Raw genomic sequence first — 21191 nt, 5'->3', positions numbered from 1 at the left:
TTTAGAATGCTCAGCTGAATGCTGAGTTACATTCTGTGTGTAATCTTTTTTTGCTTATAGCTGTGTTGAAAAGTGTACTGTAGTTACTTACTAGAGATGAGCGAACCGGGTTCGAGTCCATCCGAACCCGAACGATCGGCAATTGATTAGCTGGGGCTGTTAAATTTGGATAAAGCTCTAAGGTTTTCTGGAAAACATGGATACAGCCAATGACTATATCCATGTTTTCCACATACTGTAGCCTTAGGGCGTTATCCAACTTCAGCAGCCACCGCTAATCAAATGCCGAAAGTTCGGGTTCGGATGGACTCGAGCATGCTCGAGGTTCGCTCGTCTCTCTTACTTACCCTTTTAAAAGAACTCTGTGGCAGTTTAAAAAGTTTGGTATTTTTTTTTATATTTTTTTTAAACTTTGGTGGTTTTATGGTTTATTTTGTTGCTGAGCTTTGTATTCCCAAAATAGCTATAATAGCGAGAGCTATTTTGCATATCCTTTATTCCCACAATACAATGATATAGGTGAACCGGCACTCTGTTATTTTTGTGTTTTTTTGCGGTGCTCGTAGAACTAGTATCCACTATTTTAACGAAAATCCTGGCACGCGCTGTTTTGATGTTTGTGAGTTTTAATTTAATTTAACTTGTGAAAGATACAGTAACTCTGCACACGTTCCGATCTTGAAGGATCAGCATGCTGAAAAAAACCTTCTGCATCGGAATGTGTGCAGAATTACTATATCTTTTATAATAGTGGAAAAAGGAAGAGGTTGGTGGGATTCGTCTGGCGCAAACACCCCTTTTGGAACACCGGCCACGTTGCCCTGTTCCTTCTCTGAATGAAGAGAACTCCTGGCACTGGTGTGAAGTCAAATTCAGGCTTTTATTTGATGCAACGCGTTTCGAGGGTGCAATCCCCTCTTCATCAGGCATAATACAGGTAATATCTTTTATAATTTATTAAAACTCACAAGCATCAAACAGCATATGCCATGATTTTCTTCCCAAGGTCTAGAGATTGCACTCTCCAGGCCGATGGCTGTATCCATGTTACTCAGGCAGCCTTAGGGCTACATCCAACTTCTTCAGCCAATGGTAATAAAATGCTGCACGTTCAGGTTTGGATATACCTAAACGTGCTCGAGGTTCACTCATCTTTATCGCTGACCTATCTAGAGGACATGCCTTGTCCTTGTCCATGGAAAACATTAGTATAATGTCCATGATTCCTATCTCATTCCCATCCTAACTTTTAGAGATGCTAGAATAATGCTCGTGGAACATCCTTTAGGTTTTCTCATCCCTAGTCAGCAATGCTAGATCAGTGGGGGTTTAAAGGGGTAGTGCGGCGCTCAGAAATTATTCACAGAATAACACACATTACAAAGTTATACAACTTTGTAATGTATGTTATGTCTGTGAATGGCCCCCTTCCCCGTGTCCCACCACCCCCGCCCGTGTACCCGGAAGTGTGGTGCATTATACATACCTGATCCGCATCGTGCCCATACGCCATCTTGTGCCAAGACGTCATCTTTTGGAGGCCAGACGAACAGCTCCTGCGGTCCCTGATGCCGGCCCCCCTCTGCCGCGTCATGCTCAGCCAATCACGGAAGAGGACGTCATTGTCTGAAGATTGGAGACGGGGGTCGACACGCGTCAGGTATGTATAATGCACCACACTTCCAGGTACACGGTCAGGGGTGGTGGGACACGGGGAAGGGGGCCATTCACAGACATAACATACATTACAAAGTTGTATAACTTTGTAATGTGTGTTATTCTGTGAATAATTGCTGAGTGCCGCACTACCCCTTTAATTCCAGGTTGACTTGATTCTTCGGCTGCTACATACAGTATAGTGATAGAAAGAACTTGCATAAAAACAAGCACTGCAACTCCTTAAAATAGATGATCAGAGGGAGTTCCAGGAGTGAAAACTTGAAATATTGATGGCTTATCCAGAGGATAGGTCATGAATTTTTTGAGGTAGGTGATTGTCCCTATTGCCTATATGGCCCTTGTATAGATGCACAGGCAGCAATAAGATATCTGCCTTTGTCTTTATACATTACTGTCAAAGAGCAAAAAGTATGTTTACCTTTTTGAGAAACAAACCAACAAAGCGTCTAAAGATATAGCTTCTCAACGTACTGTAGCTGCTCCTACCAAAGATTTATGTTTATGGTTCGGAAGGTTCTCACAAATTAAATTTTAAAGCATAATATAACAATCATGGGGTCAGGGATGTTTTTACAAGAACAAGCCACAAAAACATCACAAACCACAATGTAAAGCTGCAATTGCTAGTAAAATGCTTACCTAATTATTACCTGCCACTAGTGTTACACTGACTAATAATATGCTAGCCGATTCCTCTGGTAGACCAGGGGACATCTGTTAGGACTTTGGTGACCTTCAGTTGCATGACATAATGTACATAGGCAGATAGTAAAGCCCCTATTACATGGAGCGATTATCTGCCAAATCAGGTGGATACCTCTCGGTGTAAGGGCCCTTTTACACGGAAAGATTATCTGACAGATTATCTGCCAAAGATTTGAAGCCAAAACCAGGAATGGATTTGAAAAGAGGAGAAATCTCAGGCTTTCCTTTATTACCTGATCTCTGTTTATAGTCTGTTCCTGGCTTTGGCTTTAAAATTTTGGCAGATAATCTGTCAGATAATCTTTCCGTGTAAAAGGGCCCTAAGGCTATAATCACACTACGTAAGTTACTTAATAATCACTGTCGTTGCTGCCGATTTGCAACAACAGCCGTGATTACCACAAAGCTTCCGTAGTGCTATCCTCTATGGAATCCCGACCGGAGTGTATACACCTATTATACACTCTGGCCGGGATCCCAAGCAGCACTGCAAAAAACTGATTAGCGGCCACAGAGAACCTGTCAGTTTACACATTGTGAGCAGCAGGAAACTGGGATGTGGGCACGCACGGATGCGCACGCATCCCAATTCAGCAGCAGTAAAGATCATCCGGCCAGTACTGCAGTACCGGCTGGGATGACCTCCTCTGACGCCAGCCGTTCCGTTACCAGGACGGGTCATGAAACGGACGGTGTCTTATGCCATGTGAACATGGCCTAATAAAGCAAGTAATCATCCGAAGAGCAAACAAAAGCTTTCCCGTCAGCTTATTGCTGTCTTTCAAAATGTTAAATAATAATCTTCTATCAGCCAGGCATCTCCTATTACTGGGGCTGCACGGACATTGTTAGTGGTGTCTGTGCAGCCCCAGTTGCATAATTTTCATGCCATCTAATAGGCTCATATTAGATGGCATGAAAATTATGCAACTGGGGCTGCACAGACACCACTAACAATGTCCATGAGTAAGTGAGTAAGTGAGTGCGGATCTAGCAGATTGGTGCTCACCCACATTACAAGTCTGACAGTCTAACACAGCCTCAAGAGTCTCCTCCAGCTATAAATAGAAAAAGGAGTGAAAACTGCTGAAGCTTTCCTATAATTTATTGCTAAGGAATTTTTTCTTAGTCTACCCACCAGCTGCTGATTGGCAGTTACCCATCCACGCTGTGAAGGGGTGTAGCTAGAATTCATGTGACCCCATAGCAAAAAACTGTAGCGATGTGACAAGAATCCTATTCTTCTGCATATTAGGAGAACGGCTGAACAGAATGATGGAATTAATGCACCAATCTTTAGCATTTCTGTCACTAGTTTATGCTGCCCTCATTTAAAGCAACATATACCTAGTGATAGATTCCCTTTAACCCCTTAGTGACCGCCGATACGGCTTTCTACGGCGGTCACTAATGGTCCTTATTCTGCTGCCATCAGCTTTTTACGGCGATGGCAGAGAATAAGGCTGCGGGGCCGGTACGGCCCCCACCCCATCCCCCCGGCTACCGCAGGTTGCCCATAACCAGCTCACGTTGCCTGTAACCACCCCAGATTGTCTGTAAGCATTGCAGGTTGCCCGTAACCACCCCACATTGCCTGTATCCACCCCAGATTGTCTGTAAGCACTGCAGGTTGCCCGTAACCACCCCACGTTTCCCGTAATCATCCCAGATTGTCTGTAAGCACAACAGGTTGCCCGTAACCAGCCCACGTTGCCCGTTACCAGCCCACGTTGCCTGTAACCAGCCCACGTTGCCTGTAACCAGCCCACGTTGCCTGTAACCAGCCCACGTTGCCGTAACCACAGCAGGTTGCCCGTGACCACCACACGTTGCCCATAACCACCCCACGTTGCCCGTAACCACCCCGCGTTGCCTGTAACCACAGCAGGTTGCCCGTGACCACCCCATGTTGTCCGTAACCACCCCAGATTACCTGTAACCACCTCAGGTTGCCCATAACCACCCCAGGTTGTTCGTAACCACCCCACATTACCTGTAATCTAATTTTTTTTATTTTATTTTAGTAACTGCGCTATTCTAATAACCATTACTAGCTGCGGTTTTGCTCCTGTAAATTGGCGCTCCTTCCCTTCTGAGCCCTGCTGTGTGCCCATACAGTGGTTTATGCCCACATATGAGGTACCGTTTTACTCAGGAGAACCTGCTTTACAGATTTTGGGGTACGTTTTCTCTCCTGTTCCTCGTCAAATTGAGAAATTTCAAACTAAACCAACATATTATTGGAAAAATTCGAGTTTTTCATTTTTACTGGCCAATTTTGAATATTTTCCTCTAATACCTGTGGGGTAAAAATGGTCACCACACCCCATGATGAATTCTTTGAGGGGTGCTCTTTCCAAAATGTGGTGACTTTTGGGGGGAATCTATTCTGCTGACACTACAGGGGCTCAGCAAACGCACCTGGCGCTCAGAAACTTCTTCAGAAAAATCTGCACTGAAAATGCTAATTGGCGCTCCTTCCCTTCTGAGCCCGGCTGTGTGCCCATACAGTGGTTTATGCCCACATATGGGGTACTGTTCTACTCAGGAGAACCTGCTTTACATATATTGGGGTGACATTTCTCTCCTGTTCCTCGTGAAATTGAGAAATTTCAAACTAAAGGAACATATTATTGGAAAAATTCGAGTTTTTCATTTTTACTGTCTACTTTTGAATACTTTCCTCAAATACCTGTGGGGTCAAAATGCTCACCACACCACAAAATAAATTCTATGAGGGGTGCACTTTCCAAAATGGAGTGACTTATTGGGAGATTTTACTCTGCGGACACTACAGGGGCTCTGCAAACGCACCTGGCACTCGGAAACTTCTTCAGCAAAATCTGCATTGAAAAAGCTAATTGGCACTCCTTCCCTTTTGAGCCCTCCTGTGTGCCCATACAGTGGTTTACGCCCACATATGGGGTACCATTGTACTCAGGAGAACCTGCGTTACAAATTTTGTGGTACTTTTTTCCTCTTGTTCCTCGTGAAATTGAGAAATTTCAAACTAAAAGAACATAATATTGGAAAAATTTGAGTTTTTCATTTTTACTGTCTACTTTTGAATACTTTCCTCTAATACCTGTGGGGTCAAAATGGTCACCACACACCAAGATGAATACTTTGAGGGGTGCACTTTCCAAAATGGAGTGACTTATGGCGAGATTTTACTCCGCTGGCACTACAGGGGCACTGCAAACGCACCTGGCGATCGGAAACTTCTGCAGCAAAATCTGCATTGAAAAAGCTAATTGGCGCTCCTTCCCTTCTGAGCCCTCCTGTGTGCCCATGCAGTGGTTTATGCCCACATATGGGGTACCATTGTACTCAGGAGAACCTGCGTTACAAATTTTGGGGTACTTTTTCCCTCTTGTTCCTCGTGAAATTGAGAAATTTCAAACTAAACGAACATATTATTGGAAGAATTCGAGTTTTTCATTTTTACTGTCTTCTTTTGAATACTTTCCTGTAATACCTGTGGGGTCAAAATGGTCACCACACACCAAGATGAATTCTTTGAGGGGTGTACTTTCCAAAATGGGGTGACTTATGGGGGTTTTTCTCTCTGCTGACACTACAGGGGCTCTGCAAACGCACCTGGCGCTCAGAAACTTCTTCAGCAAAATTTGCATTGGAAAAGCTAATTGGCGCTCCCTTCCTTCTGAGCCCTGCTGTGTGCCCATACAGTGGTTTACGCCCACATATGGGGTACCGTTGTACTCAAAAGAACCTGCATTACAAATTTTGGGGTGCTTTTTGTCTCATATTCCTTTTGAAAATGAGAAACTTTAATCTAAACGTATATATTATTGGAAAATTTTAATTTTCAATTTTTTTACTGCCTAATTGTGAATACTTTCCTCCAGCCCCTGTAGGGTTAAAATGCTCATTATACCCCTAGATTAATTCTTTAAGGTGTGTAGTTTCCAAAATGGGGTCACTTATGGGGTTTTTCAGGATACCAGACTTCTAAATCCATTTAAAAAAAGAACTGGTCCCTAAAAAAATCAGTTTCACGAAAATGTGATAATTTGCTGATAAATTTCTAAGCCCCATAACACCCTAAAAAAGTAAAATATGTTTACCAAATTATGCCAGAATAAAGAAGACATATTGGTAATGTGACTTAGTAACTAATTTATGTGCTACCACTTTCTTTTTTTAGAAGCAGAGAATTTCAAAGTTCATAAAATGCAAATTTTTTTAATTTTTCATGATATTTTGATGTTTTTCACAAAAAACACACAAAGTAGTGACCAAATTTTGCCACTAACATAAAGTGCCATATGTCACGAAAAAACAATCTCAGAATCGCTAGCATACGTTAAAGCATCACTGAGCTATAAGAGCATAAAGTGAGACAGGTCAGATTTTGAAAAATTAGCCTGGTCATTAAGGCCCAAACTAGCTGCAGCACGAAGGGGTTAACTTTACTGAAAATACTTCTGTGCAATAAAAAATAAAAAAATACTTTAAGAACTTCAGAGGTAGAATTGAGCAGACAGTGATAAGAGAGAGAGTGAAGACTTGCCTTGAGAGAGTGGTGTAGGATAGGAGCCCTTGCCTAATTAGTAATGTACTCTGTCAGGATGTGTGAAGAAATACTTGACTGTAATGATTTCTTGTACTCACGTTTAGATAAATTTGACCGCCTTTTGCCTCTCGTTATTGGTGACCACCCTGGGAGGAAGTCCTAGACCTTTGTCTCTAGGTGTAGCTCCCACTGGGGCCTAACCCCTAAGTGGACCTCAAAGCCACCAAGCATTACTGCAAAAATACCAGATAAGCAGCACTGATGGATACATAAGTTTTTGAAGGGGTATTCCACTAAAACATAACTTTTGATATGTTGCTGCCCATGGTGAGAATAATAATTCCTTTCATACTTGTTATTATCTATTCAGTCTCCTTCCCCCAGTTCTGAGCTGCTTCTTTCTGCTGAAGACACAAAAATTTGTGTGTGAGCTATTCTCTCCCCATCCCCCCTATCCCTTCTGAGACAGATTATGTAAACAAGTCCCTAGCAGGCTTTATCTGCAACATTGTCACTTCCTTGTAATTCTGGGAGGGTCAATCTGAGGTCAAGTTGCTAATGAACTCCCTGTGATTAACCTTCCCAGCTTTACAAAGAAGCTACAATGTTGCAGATAAAGCATGCCAGGGACTTGTTTACATCAGCTGTTTCTGAAGGGAGGGGAGAGGAGGGGGAGACAGAAAGAAAAGCTCACACACACATTTTTGTGTCTTCAGCAGAAATCAGCTGCTGAGAACTGGGGGGAGGAGACTGAATAGATAATAGTAGGTATACAAGGACTTGTTGGTCTCACCATGGGCGGCAACATATCAAAAGTTATGTTTGAGTGAAATACCCCTTTAAGCTTCATTTGACTTCCGAACACAAGTGTGTATGCAGCCTAAAGGCTTTATGCACCTTCTTCTCTCTGATGATTGAGACATGAAAATCTGAGCATCAAGCTGTCAAAAGGTGAAAGGTCATGACCCTTTGTTCCTGTACTTGGTGGTGATATCAAAAGATGCTTGAAGGTGCACATGCCCTTTAACTATATATGAGGCACATTTATTTAAAATCATGCTAGGAATCATGCTCCCATTTTACATATATCCATAAAACAGCAATTTAGGAAATGATTTGTGGCTGATATTCTACATATTTAAGTAGAAAATCCCCAAACTGGAGTCTCTATTGAGTAATTTTCATTATTTTATAATTACATATTGACTCCACGGGGACGTGTTGATATGATTCTCCTTCTGCAAAGCTCTCATAGCCATCTGTTTATAATTATCTTTATCCCCAAACATGACACAGACCTTTTATCTGTTTGTTTAGGAAGTATCTCATCATTAACCTTTAATTCACAAGCTGCTTGTTACCCATCAGTTCTGATCTTGTATTTTGGTTTCTCTTCTTAGCCATCAATGAATTTTTTTTTACAAGTCTACACATGTTCCAGAATTATTTGCAGCTGTGTCTTGGAATACCTGTGGGTAAATGTAGATTTACTTTGGAAAAAGGTATTTAGATTAAGGTGTCATAGTTCGCGTCTTGTTCAGCTTGTTATGTAAGTCTTCATGAGCTCTACAGACCATGACATGTGCTGGTAACTATAGCTTCTTGCTGTTTGTATTCTGTAGTATTTCTTTAGTATGCCTTCACACATACCGCATCCGCAGCGGATTTCATGCTGCGAGTTTGCAGCGAAATCCCCTGCGGATCCTAGTACTGTGAAGGTCTATGTGGTTTCATATCTGCAGCAGAATTTTCATTCGCAGCGCACTGATTTGCTGACCGGCGGGAGATGCCAGGTGCACTGATTGGCTGGTGAGAAGCGAGGGGGGCTGAGAGCTTTACACAGCTGCGGCGCCGAGCAGGTAATGTATGCTACGGGCTGGGGCAGCGGGCGGCCAGGGTTTAAAGGGGCCAAGTTAAATCTTTTTGCAAATACATTCATTTAGCAAACTTGCCTCCCTCCCTGATATTCCCAATCTTTCCCTCTCAATGTTGACAGCTCGTGGTCTAGGTTACTGACTACCGCTCTGCTCTAAAAGCCATAGTCTGGCCAGGGCAAATATAACCTTAATATACATATTTATGTAAAAAAATAAAAAAAAAGTATATATATATATATATATATATATATATATATATATATATATTGGGAGGGAAAGAGCGACAAATCAGGAGGAGGAGGCAAGATTGCTAAATGAATGTATTTGCACAAATATGTAACTTGATATGTAACCATGTAAAAAAAAGTGTTACTTGTAAAGTTACCTTAAAGGGGTTATCCTTCCTGGACTGACTATCAATATCCTCATGACAGCCTATCAATATTAGATTGAAAGGGGCAAAACTTCCAGCACCCACAACAATCTGCTGGCCCCTCAAGAAGCTGCAGCATTGTTTCATTCGAGTGAACAGACCTCCGCTAATGTGATATTAATGATAATAATCCAGCGTCCATAATAATCCAGCAGCCATATGTTTTTACAAATTTGATAACTTCTAGATCCATCTCACCACATTATTTTATGACCCATGAGCAGTGTTTTAAAGCATTATGTGATTTGTTGAGAACAAGAGGTACAGCTAGGTAAAGTGAGTGGAAATGTACCTCAATCCTTGGTGAGCCGCAAAATCTAAAGGAGGCCATACACCTTTATTAACGGACAGCTGTCATTTATTCATTATGTCTCCTAACCACCCCCTGTCCACCACACACACAGGAACTCTCACTGCAGCTTTTTTTTCTCTAATCAAAAGGGGTCGGGCAGTAATTTTCCATCACTTCAGACCTCTATCACCACCAATGTAATCTGTTGGTGGTTGGTCACCACCGTTAGTGGTCTCTACGGCTATCAAATGTCTAAGGTGTATGAGCACCTTAAAGGAAACCAATTAGCCCAATTGGGCTGAAATGGTTCCCTGGAGCACTATATAGTGCAGCTTGTGGCACGAACCGTCAGCGGCTGCAGCAGAGACTTTATATCCGAGAAAATGGAGTTGTAATCTGCCGGCACGCGGCAGGCATAGGCAGGCAGGTCGGCAACTGGGCCCCCCCCATGTGTAGTCACTGCTCTCTGCCTGTCAGCGTGCTCTGAGGGAATGGTTGACTGGGAGAGAGGCCCATTACTGTCAGCAGATTAAAACTTCACTTTCTCCTGTATAAAGCTTCTGCCGCAGCCACAGCAAGTACATGCCCCAAGCTGCACAGGAGCTTTATACAATGCTCCCCCCCCCTCTCTTTAAAACATACTGAGAGGAAGAGAGGGAAGAAGAAAGCAGGACATGGAATATCCCTCCTGTCCAGTACTGCAATAGCTTGCATCTTAGCTAATGTCACAGAAGAGGAGGGACCTTTCCCCTCTGCTACCGATAAAAGGGTAGAAGAAATGACACATGATGAGATATGCACACAGGCATGATGGGAAGATGCCAATGGAGACAAGCACAGTCTACCTCAATGGTTCATTCCCGCTCTGTATACCTTTCTCAGGAAAAAAACCAAAAACCATATCTACTGCTACTGCCAGTGTCAGATACACCATATAGTTACAGTAACTAACACAGAGAGGCATGAAAGCTTAGGCGGATACTGATATTAGTTTCATCACGTGACTCAAATATTAATGATCTTTATGTAAAGCACTCCAAAATACTAATATGGTGTACTACATATAATTAATGTGAGGCATGTCAGTTAGTAACCCCAAAGTAGCTCACATTAAAGGGGTATTCCAGCACTATCAAACTTAGGATAGTGTACCTTTTTTATTATAACTTTCAAAATTTAAATCAACAGTAGATGTGATATAAAGCAAGTTTGCAATTTACATTCTTTTTTTTTTTTTAATTTATCATGGAAAACACGGCACTTCCTGTGTTTAGAGAAGGCAGTCATTTGATGGGCACATTGAGCTGTGACACCCTGTACTGTCAGACTTCATGTGTTCAGTCTCTTTTTAACTAAAAAGCTGAGCTGGGCTCTTGTTTAAGTTTCTGGGGGAGTATTCCATTTGTAGTAGTATCCCGATGTAGCCCATGTTGCTCCTGTTGATCCTTATTGATTAGCAGTATCCTGAAGAAGTCATGTTGTTGTTTTTTTACCACTGGCCAGACACCTTATATATGTCACTCTGATATTCATTTGGCTGAAACATTTGGAGGTGGTTTATCTCTGCTGAGAACAACAGAATTAGGCATGCTGAAATTCAGATGATGTCAGGGGAGAGTCAAGAGGCCAACCTATAGCACATGTTAGAATGATTTGGCCAACAGTAATATAATGTAACCATCATCAATCCAGAACCCTGCATATTATCCCTGTGAATGTATATTATCCCCATGGACACGTAGATGTCCTTGTACAATATGCTTTTCAGATCTTGATTAAAGTTGGTAGAGGCCCCAGGGCAAAACATGACCTATATTCTTAGACCTTCTCCCCAGTAGCCTTAGAATATAGTATAATGCATGGATGCATTGGCCATACAAATAAGATACATTACTCATTGTGTGGATTATGTTTGTGTGACCTGATAACAACATATTGTGCAATGAAGCACACATGAAGTACAATGAAGTTCCAACCTCTACTAATATATACTGTTAAAACTACAATATTAGCTACACTATTCTCCAATGTAACTCATACATATGCACACAAGAAAAACAATGGAATTCCAACCTGTACTAACATATACTGTTAAAAACTACATTATCCTATACACTATTCTCCCTTGTAACTCATACATATGTATAAGTACACTGCCATTTATGCCAGCATGGAAACCTTGGAATAATTACACCTTCCCCATCCACACCAAGTCAGCCAAGGACTAGCCTTTGCTCCATACCTCTCAGTGTCCAGGGACACACTTCCATACCACCATGTCGCTATGACCACAAGGAAACTGCAAAAAAAACTAATGTTTGTGCACAAATAAAAGCATATCACAATACACTGCAGTAATACCTACACGTAAAACAATAGAGGTTAGCAACAATAAACTGCAGAACATAATAAATAATAAATTGCAACTTAACTGGCTTCTATATTATTGGCATCCTAGCTTCACCCACTTTACGCATATAATAATTATAGAGCCTAATGCTAAGTTTAGACGAGGCGATTATTGGCCCGATCGTACAATAAACGATTTCGAAGTAACGATTTTATTTTATAACGATCAGCGTTTAGACGGTACGATATAGCGTACAGAAAATTTGTTTTACGATCGTTTTGTGATCGGTTAAGCCTATCTCACACATAGGTAAAATCAGTGAACGACTGCTTACACGGAACGATCAGCAAATTTTTTGCGATCGACAAACGACGATTTATGAACATGTTAAAAGATCAAAATGAACGATTTTTCGATCGTTCGCCGCGTTTACACGTACGATTATCGTTCGAATTTGATCGTTATCGCGAAAATTCGCCCGATAATCGTTCAGTGTAAACGTAGCATAAGGGTCCATTTAGACAGAAAGATTATCTGACAGATTATCTGCCAAAATTTTAAAGCCAAAGACAGAAAAAGACTATAAACAGAGAACAGGTCATAAAGAAAAGCCTGAGATTTCTCCTCTTTTCAAATCCATTCCTGGCTTTGGCTTCAAATCTTTGGCAGATAATCTGTCAGATAATCTTTCAGTGTAAATGGACCCTTAGGTCCTGGGACAGCGCGACCCTGCATATGCGTATCTAAAATAAGAAGCAACAATCTAACTAAAATCTATTATGTTATGCCTTGTGAAATCCACATCCTATCACTGAGCAGCAAACATGAAATATTGCTTATAATTAGGAGTGACATATTGTAGATAAAGCAATAGGCACAAACAGAAAAATACTGATACTGGTGACATGCTGCACAAGTAATCATGTGTATTGGGATTGATCTAAGCGGTTATTTTCTGCCCCCGGGCTATTGTTTCTGAGTACATATAATGACAGCTCTTTCGACATAGTGTAAAAAGAGATGGATTGCAGCTCATGTAGAACTGAAATAAAGCATTCCTTTCCCTTGACTCAGGTTGTGAGTTTGCAGAACTGGGTGTGACTTATCTACTTGCCTAGGTAAGAAAATAAGGAAAACCTGTGCCCTACCTCTGTGAACGCGAAATATATGTGGACAAAGTCTAAATAGGAAGAAGCAATAAAGAAAACCAAGCAACAGACGTCTCATTCTGTACATAATGCCCGGAACGTTTGCACAACAGACATCTGTTCTAGACGATGAGGATATTGATAAGGGATTTGGAAACATAAACTGAACATCAGATTCACTTCATAAGGTAAGAGAACAGGGTAATATGCCGAAAGCGAGAAAATATAAAGATCTCAGGCTACAGTATACTACAATAATTATAAACAGTATACGTGTCTGTTCTTTGGTAAATCACAATTGATTTCAAAGCCGTATAAAAGATAACAGCAACCATGGCTATAAGATTGCTACAAGTTCATTCTGGTTTATTGTGCATCTGTGATATTATAGCAGTCTTCCTTATAAATGACTCTTAAGGGACTCCAAAAGGTTATACATGGAAGATCCTGTTAATGTGGCAAAGTGGTCTCATTAGTATTTCTGCATGAGGAATTACCACCGATATTCCCTTTATGGGAGATACTTGAAACCGTGCTGAGGGTACCTGAGGTCTGAAGTAAAGAAACGTTGCATTAGGCTGTATTAAAGTGTATGTTCAACTGAAAACTATATCAAATAGTTTTTAATATGAAGGACTTCTATGGTAGTATAAAGAAATATAAGTGATGTAACAATTTAGTCTTTATTATAAATCTGATCTTTAGGACCACTACTTTAGAGTGGTGGATGGGTTTCTGACTCATTTATTGCAATGTGTTTTCTAGATGTAAGAGGAATACGCAGGAGAGATGCAACTGTATGATTATACAAAGCTACACAGGACACTCCCATGCACCATTTATCCACACTATGAGGCCACGCTGAGTAGGAGTTTGAATTGTGCAGCTGTCAGGCATAATCAATAAATAGTCAAAAGAGCACTAAAGGAGGTTGTCCAGAAAAAAAAAAATCACTTTTCCCCTATCCACAGAATAGGGGAAAAGTAGGAAACCAGGGCGGGTATGACTTCTCTCTCCCCCCCCCCCCCCCCCCCGATCTCCATAACGGGCCCTGCCATCTCGGTTATGAATAGAACCATGGGTCCAGCACACGACCCACGGCTCTTTTCATTCCTATGGAGCTGATGGAAAGAGACGAGTACAGAACTCAACTCCATAGGAGATGTGGGTCGCGTACTGGACCCATGACTGTATTCATAACAAAGCCGGCGGGGCCCAATATAGAGATCGGCGGGGGGTAAAAAGGTCGGACCCCTCACGACCTTCAACTTTTCACTATCCCTCGAATTTTTCCTGGATAGTCTCTTTGAATCAGTGTTTCTGGGTAATGTTCACCAATTGCTCAGTTGTACGTGCTCAGATCAGAGTGTCCTGTTCTCAATGTGCATACTACTCTCTCTCTCTTCCTTCTCCTCATACACTGACAGGAGGAGATGTTGTGCAATATAAGCATTTGGCCTAAACATTCTCTGTGTAAACCCCCCCTCCCCCTATAATAATTATTATGAAGTCTTAGTTTAACAATGGAAAATACTGGAATACAAATCAGTAGTGATGAGCGAATAGTGAAATATTCGAATATTCGATACTTGATCGAATATCTCCCCGATATTTGACTATTCAATCGAATATTCGATCCCATTAAAGTCTATGGGAACAAGTATTTGTTTATTGAAAAACATATATTTGACCACTTGGAGGTCACCAAGTCCACAATGACACCTCAGGAAATGATGCCAACACCACTGGAATGCAACTGGGACAGCAGGGGTAGCATCTGACACCCCCAAATCGCTGGTAGTGAAGTCACAAGTCGATGTTATACAGGTGAATTACCTGGTTACTAAAGGGTATATGAATATTTCATAGGTACAGCTGGACAGCTGTATTATGTAGCACGTAGCACTTGGTAAACAGAGTGCCTTATAGTAGCACAGCAGCCTGCTTGTACCACCCTGTGTATTTATGTATGACGTAGCAGCACATAGCACTGGATGAACACACGTACTACTCCTTTTTTTAGATTGAGCAGTCTAGCACATATCAGCTGCACAAAGCCCTTGGTGAGCAGAGTGCTTGCACTACCCTTTGTATTTATGTATGACATAGCAGCACGTAGCAGTGGATGAACACACGTATATATGTTATTGGGTCATGTGACTATGCCATCCAATCATTGTTATTCTCATTTCTTGCGGTGCTACGCACACCAAGGGGCTGTGGCAGCCTCCCTGCATTTTGATTGGCTAAAAAAACAGGGAAGAAGGGGGATTTGAACGCTGATCGAATATTTATCGAATATTCGGCAAACTATTCGATAATATTCGATATGATCGAATACCTTACTATTCGATCGAATATCTATTCCATCGAACAGTATTCCCTCATCACTACAAATCAGTATGCAAAGAGACAGCTATTGTCCGGTAGGGTATGTCTGTCATTAGTTTGGTGCATCACTGCCCTTTATATTGCCTCACTTTAAAGCTCAGTGATGGCTCTGATAACATTATAATCCTTCTTGTGAAACATTTTTAAGAGCTCTGAGTATTTGTCATGTTATAACAGATCTCTAGCAGATCTCTGCAGCTGGGAAACTACTAGTTACGTCATAGAAAGTTCAGCTAGTTTAAAGGCTTAGAGTTACACTTCCTCCAATAAATAGATAAACTTTGTTCTGCACATAGTGTTGTGCTCGGAGTGTTTCCCTTTAAATAAATACACAGACACAAGATGATATAGAGAACAACAAATTCTTATTTTTTTTCCTTAGTTTATCTTATTTCTCTTTTAAGAGCTAAGCCAGTTGGTTTATGCTTATACCAAGGGTGCAATTTACACCAAAAAGAAAAAAATGCTGAACTTGCGTAGCAAGAAAATTCAATCTTTATTAAATACATGTATTTTAAAACAATTCATAAAAGAGAAAAAACCTAACATTAAAAAAGAACGGTGGCTATCCCGGAGGTATTTATTGATATGTTAACTCGTATTATTTGCTGTAGTCCCTGACCCACAACACAAGTCTTTCTTACAGATGGATAAAGTACAATATACAATAAATAACACTGAATAAATATTAAATTACAGTACCAAAAGTGCTAGTGCATAAAGTTCATTAGATTCACGTATATCATAACATTAATTCCATAATCCACCTATATTATCATTATTACCCCACTAATTCTGGGATACAGCAAGTATACTACCTTACAGGTCTATTTGTTATGTAGCTCCTCCGGGACCCCACCACCCCGACGCACGTTTCGTTGCCTTCGCCCGGGGGTGATGACGTCCCATCCGATTAGGGTATAAATAGTTTCATCCCACCAATCGCTTCTTTTGTTATTTAGTAATCACCTGTGGCCTATTTGGCGCATGTTCAGCCCTCCATCTCTCCTCCGTATGCACGGCGCGGCCAAATCGGAAGCGATGCCACGGCGCCGGTCACATGACCCGACGCGTCGGGCCACGTGATCGATATGCGTCATGGCAGCGCCGCCGGTCACATGGGCCGCCCCCTTCTACTTTATTTGATGGCTTGTTTTCATGATTATTTTGATTGATATGCAACACACTCAACACACCAAACACACATTTTTTATTCTGTTTCACATACCAGCTCACTTACACATAATAATTGATATATTTACACACACATATATTTATTTGATAAGAAATTTATGTTTTCACATAAGTAAACAGCGATATGTATTATGTTTTTTACAACAAACTATATACTTATATAATCATTCACAACATAATATATATATATATATATAGTTTTTTTTATTAAAAACTCTATATTAATATTTAAAGTGTCACTGTCGTGAATTTTTTTTTTTGCAGAAATCAATAGTCCAGGCGATTTTAAGAAACTTTGTAATTGGGTTTATTATCCGAAAAATGCATTTTTATCATGAAAAAGCAGTTTGAAGCTCTCCCCCCTGTCTTCATTGTTCTCCTATGGAGAGAGCTAAAGAAAAGACCAAAACAGGACAACAAAGAGTTAATCTACAAATCCCTCACGGGATATCTCCTGGGACAGTCACCAGTGACCTGTCTGAGCTCGGATTACAGCTGTCACCCAGCTCCGTGCCTGTAATCCTCTGTTATCTGCTTTCTGCTGCCGGCTAACTCCCTCCTTCCTCCTCCCCCCTCCCCTCTCCCTAGAGCAGACAGGGGACGTCTCCTGCAACAAGTCACAATTTTCAGATTTTTCAGAGTGGATGAAAAAGAGGAAGGAGGGGGGGACCTGGGAAAAGGCTTTTTACATGCAGATAATGGCAGATTTGGCTAATAAACCCAATTACAAAGTTTCTTAAAATCGCCTGGACTATTGATTTCTGCAAAAAAAAAAAAAATTACGACGGTGACTCTTTAAGCATGCACACAATTAAATTCTTTAACACAATGTTTACATGAGCACAATATGCACAATATGCACAATATGCACTTTATTTATAGGAGGGGACATGGAACATCCTTTCCATACATTCGCTTTATTTTTAACAGTCCGTGGCAGTGCGCATGTCCGGAAAACTTCCTGCTCTGTTGCACGGGGCGGCCCATGTGACCGGCGGCGCTGCCATGACGCATATCAATCACGTGGCCCGACGCGTCGGGTCATGTGACAGGCGCCGTGGCATCTCTTCCGGTTTGGCCGCGCCGTGCATACGGAGGAGAGATGGAGGACTGAACATGCGCCAAATAAGCCACAGGTGATTACTAAATAACAAAAGAAGCGATTGGTGGGATGAAACTATTTATACCCTAATCGGATGGGACGTCATCACCCCCGGACGAAGGCAACGAAACGTGCGTCGGGGTGGTGGGGTCCCGGAGGAGCTACATAACAAATAGACCTGTAAGGTAGTATACTTGCTGTATCCCAGAATTAGTTGGGTAATAATGATAATATAGGTGGATTATGGAATTAATGTTATAATATACGTGAATCTAATGAACTTTATGCACTAGCACTTTTGGTACTGTAATTTAATATTTATTCAGTGTTATTTATTGTATATTGTACTTTATCCATCTGTAAGAAAGACTTGTGTTGTGGGTCAGGGACTACAGCAAATAATACGAGTTAACATTTCAATAAATACCTCCGGGATAGCCACCGTTCTTTTTTAATGTTAGGTTTTTTCTCTTTTATGAATTGTTTTAAAATACATGTATTTAATAAAGATTGAATTTTCTTGCTACGCAAGTTCAGCATTTTTTTCTTTTTGGTGTAAATTGTAAGTAAAGCTGTAGTAGCAGCAGAAAGGCTGCATGCAAATAGTTGACCACAAGGTATATGATAGGATATAGGATATTGCATTAAGACAAAAGTGTGTATATTATACCAAGGGTACAAAACTACAAAAATCTGAACTAAGCACAACCAGCACCCAATAACCTAACAGATTAAGGGTTACTGTCTGCCATGTGTCTAGCCTAAAACTACTCCTAAGCATTAAAGGGGTTATCTTACTCCTGGTTCTGGCATGAGCATGTGAGCAGCATATAGCAGCAACTCTCACATTGACCGGCCTGTCATCTACAACAATCATCCACCAGACAACTGAACAGTGTCTCTTCTGCATTGGAAACACCCCAGAAGACCTGATAGACAGGTAAGTCTAGAAGAAAGCCCACAAAGCACCCTCCTCCGGTGCTGGTCTAGCAGAGGCGCCACAATGGCGTCCAAGATGCCAATGGAAAGAGACACAGAGGATACAGCCAGTGCTGAGATACATAGTGCAGCTCAGCAGGGCCACACAGAAAACCCACAGAGAGCCCACATTCATTGACATCGGCAGGCAAGCACCACACAGCAATCCTCCTCTCATTACCATAAAATGGATACAATAAATGGACAGCAAAAACACAGTATGAACCTAGCCTAAATATGGGAAGAAACAGAGGTCCGGTACCCAGAAAACGTAAAAATAAGGCTGGATTCAGACTGTGCTTTTGCAGTCCGTTTAACATATTAATTTTAAGGTAAAAATAGATGCAAAGATGGATGAAATTGTCTGCATCTGTTTAGATCCATTTTTCTATTGACTTTCATTACAAAAAAAAACAGATCAAAACAGATTAAATGGATTACAAAAATGCAGGTTGGACCGAGCCTTTTTGCAGATGAAGTAATGGTTTGGATTCAAACTCCGCTACAAGCGTAAATAGTCATTAGCACAATTGTTTTATGTTCTGGGCACAGGAGTCAAACTTGTGCTGGTCCAACTATTGCAAAGCTACACTTCCCATCATACCTGGATAGCCAGATCTTTTGCTTTGGCTGATGGGAAATGTAGTTTTGCAACAGCTAGAGGGCTGCAAGTTTGACAGATACTTCTAACTTGCAGATAGTTTCCCTTTAACAAAAATATTTCTGATTTAAAAAAAGTTAGTTCTGCTTTATTACTTCTGTTTTTTCTGTTTGACTTGTTAGAATAGGTGTACAGTATAATTATTTATTGCACTTGTTTTTTCTAGGTATCGTCACTTCACAGTTTCAGGACTTTTCTAACTTCCGTCATCAGTGATGCGTATACTAATTTTAGAATTCCACAATGGCCTCAAACATTGAAAACAAATATCCTATTGACCAAATGCTTACTGACATTCATCTGGAAATTTATTACCCAGTCTTCAGCACATTAGGATTTACAACAGTTTCAGATTGTGCAGAATTAAATCATGAAATGTTACAGGAAATGGGAGTGTCACTTACTGGCCATAGGAAGAGAATCCTCCGGAAGATCCAAGATGAACTGGGGAAGGATTGTAAGGCTCTGGAAACAGAAACACAAAGAATAAGTGGAAGCTTCTCGTCAATCGACGATGAGGACAGAACAATTCTTAATAGAATTGTTGTAGATTCAGAAGCCAAAAATCTTCAAGTGGAATATGATACAATAACAGTGGATTGTGGGATATCTGACAAAACTGAGGATGGAACACGTGTAGAACACAAGAGTCCAGAAAAATGTCTTAAATCCTCTGGTGAAAGTTGTGATAAAACACTGGATTACAATGACCAGGACTGTGAAAACTTTTTTGAGTTCCAGGGACCCATGATTGATAATGAATTATATAATCTGGATGATATAAAGAAAACTAAAGTGATGAAAGGTCCTACAAGATCGTTCATACTAAGAAATAGACCTGTCCCAGATTTACCAGTTTCTACATCTTACAGCTAGTAAGTTTTAATGTTTCAATAGTCCTTTATTTAGATTCATGATTGTGAGTATAAGCACTGGGTGTCCCACCTACAGTATCACCTTACCTGAGTTGTTCCTAAGAAAACTCATTTTCATAAAAAAGACCATAAAAATATTAGATTTCCAAGAACTGGAAATACTTAATGATTATGTTTAACAGATATCACTTGTATCCAGATTTGTGATATCCTATTTATATACCCTATGAAAAAGTACCAGATTGTCAGTAAAAACAAAACCCCCTTAAATGTAATGTGATACCTATAAACCTGAATAATGAGCTACATTAGCATGGCCATGTAAAGGTATCTGAATGCTTGTTTCACCATGGGGGGGGGGGGGGGGGGGGGGGGGGTTGTGGGTTGTCAATGCACAAGTAGAACAACTGTTGTAATTTAGTATAAATGTCCAAAAAGTGAACGCCTGCTTTAGCAAAATATATACTTTTTTTACCTGTTAACACATTGTTTTATTCTTACTCAAAATTAATACTGAATGTTGATATCTATCTATCTATCTATCTATCTATCTATCTATCTATCTATCTCTAGTTTAGTGACTCTGGGGACACAATACACACTCAGAATGATCAACTCAGTTTTCTTCCTCTTAATACATGCAGTAGAGCAGAGAAGTCTAGTTGTTTAATCTGTCTATTCCTCTAGCTCATTAAGCTGTTTTCTGCTAAACAATCCGCTGCATTCAAAATCAAGCTGCAATTGTGATGTGCAATTCACATTTCCAGACACCAGTTTCTCTTATGACTCATAATTCCCCGTTCTACATTACAGAAAGTTGTTAAAAAGCTATTTGAAAATACTTGAACAGGTTTACTCATTTCTACTTATAGAGCGTCCCCACTAAAAGCACTGACTATTGTCAAGAGAATTCTTTAAGGGTTATGTCAGAGAGATAATGGGCAGAAATCCTTGGCAAACTAGTTCAG

The 21191-nt window shown here is 40.7% G+C and overlaps 1 protein-coding gene across 1 annotated transcript in view; it reads left to right on the top strand.

The window, feature by feature from the left end:
* Window positions 1–13038: 13038 nt before the first annotated feature.
* Window positions 13039–21191, top strand: part of ARAP2 (ArfGAP with RhoGAP domain, ankyrin repeat and PH domain 2) — a 250653-nt gene continuing 242500 nt past the window's right edge. Inside the window, exons 1-2 of the mRNA XM_069977501.1 lie at window positions 13039–13210; window positions 19515–20223. Coding sequence (XP_069833602.1) covers window positions 19592–20223 — 632 coding nt within the window. The 5' untranslated portion in view covers window positions 13039–13210; window positions 19515–19591. The remainder of the gene's footprint in view (window positions 13211–19514; window positions 20224–21191) is intronic.

This window comes from Dendropsophus ebraccatus, chromosome 7, assembly GCF_027789765.1.
Source record: "Dendropsophus ebraccatus isolate aDenEbr1 chromosome 7, aDenEbr1.pat, whole genome shotgun sequence".
Classification (NCBI taxonomy): domain Eukaryota; kingdom Metazoa; phylum Chordata; class Amphibia; order Anura; family Hylidae; genus Dendropsophus; species Dendropsophus ebraccatus.
This window is presented reverse-complemented; position numbering and strand designations above follow the sequence as displayed.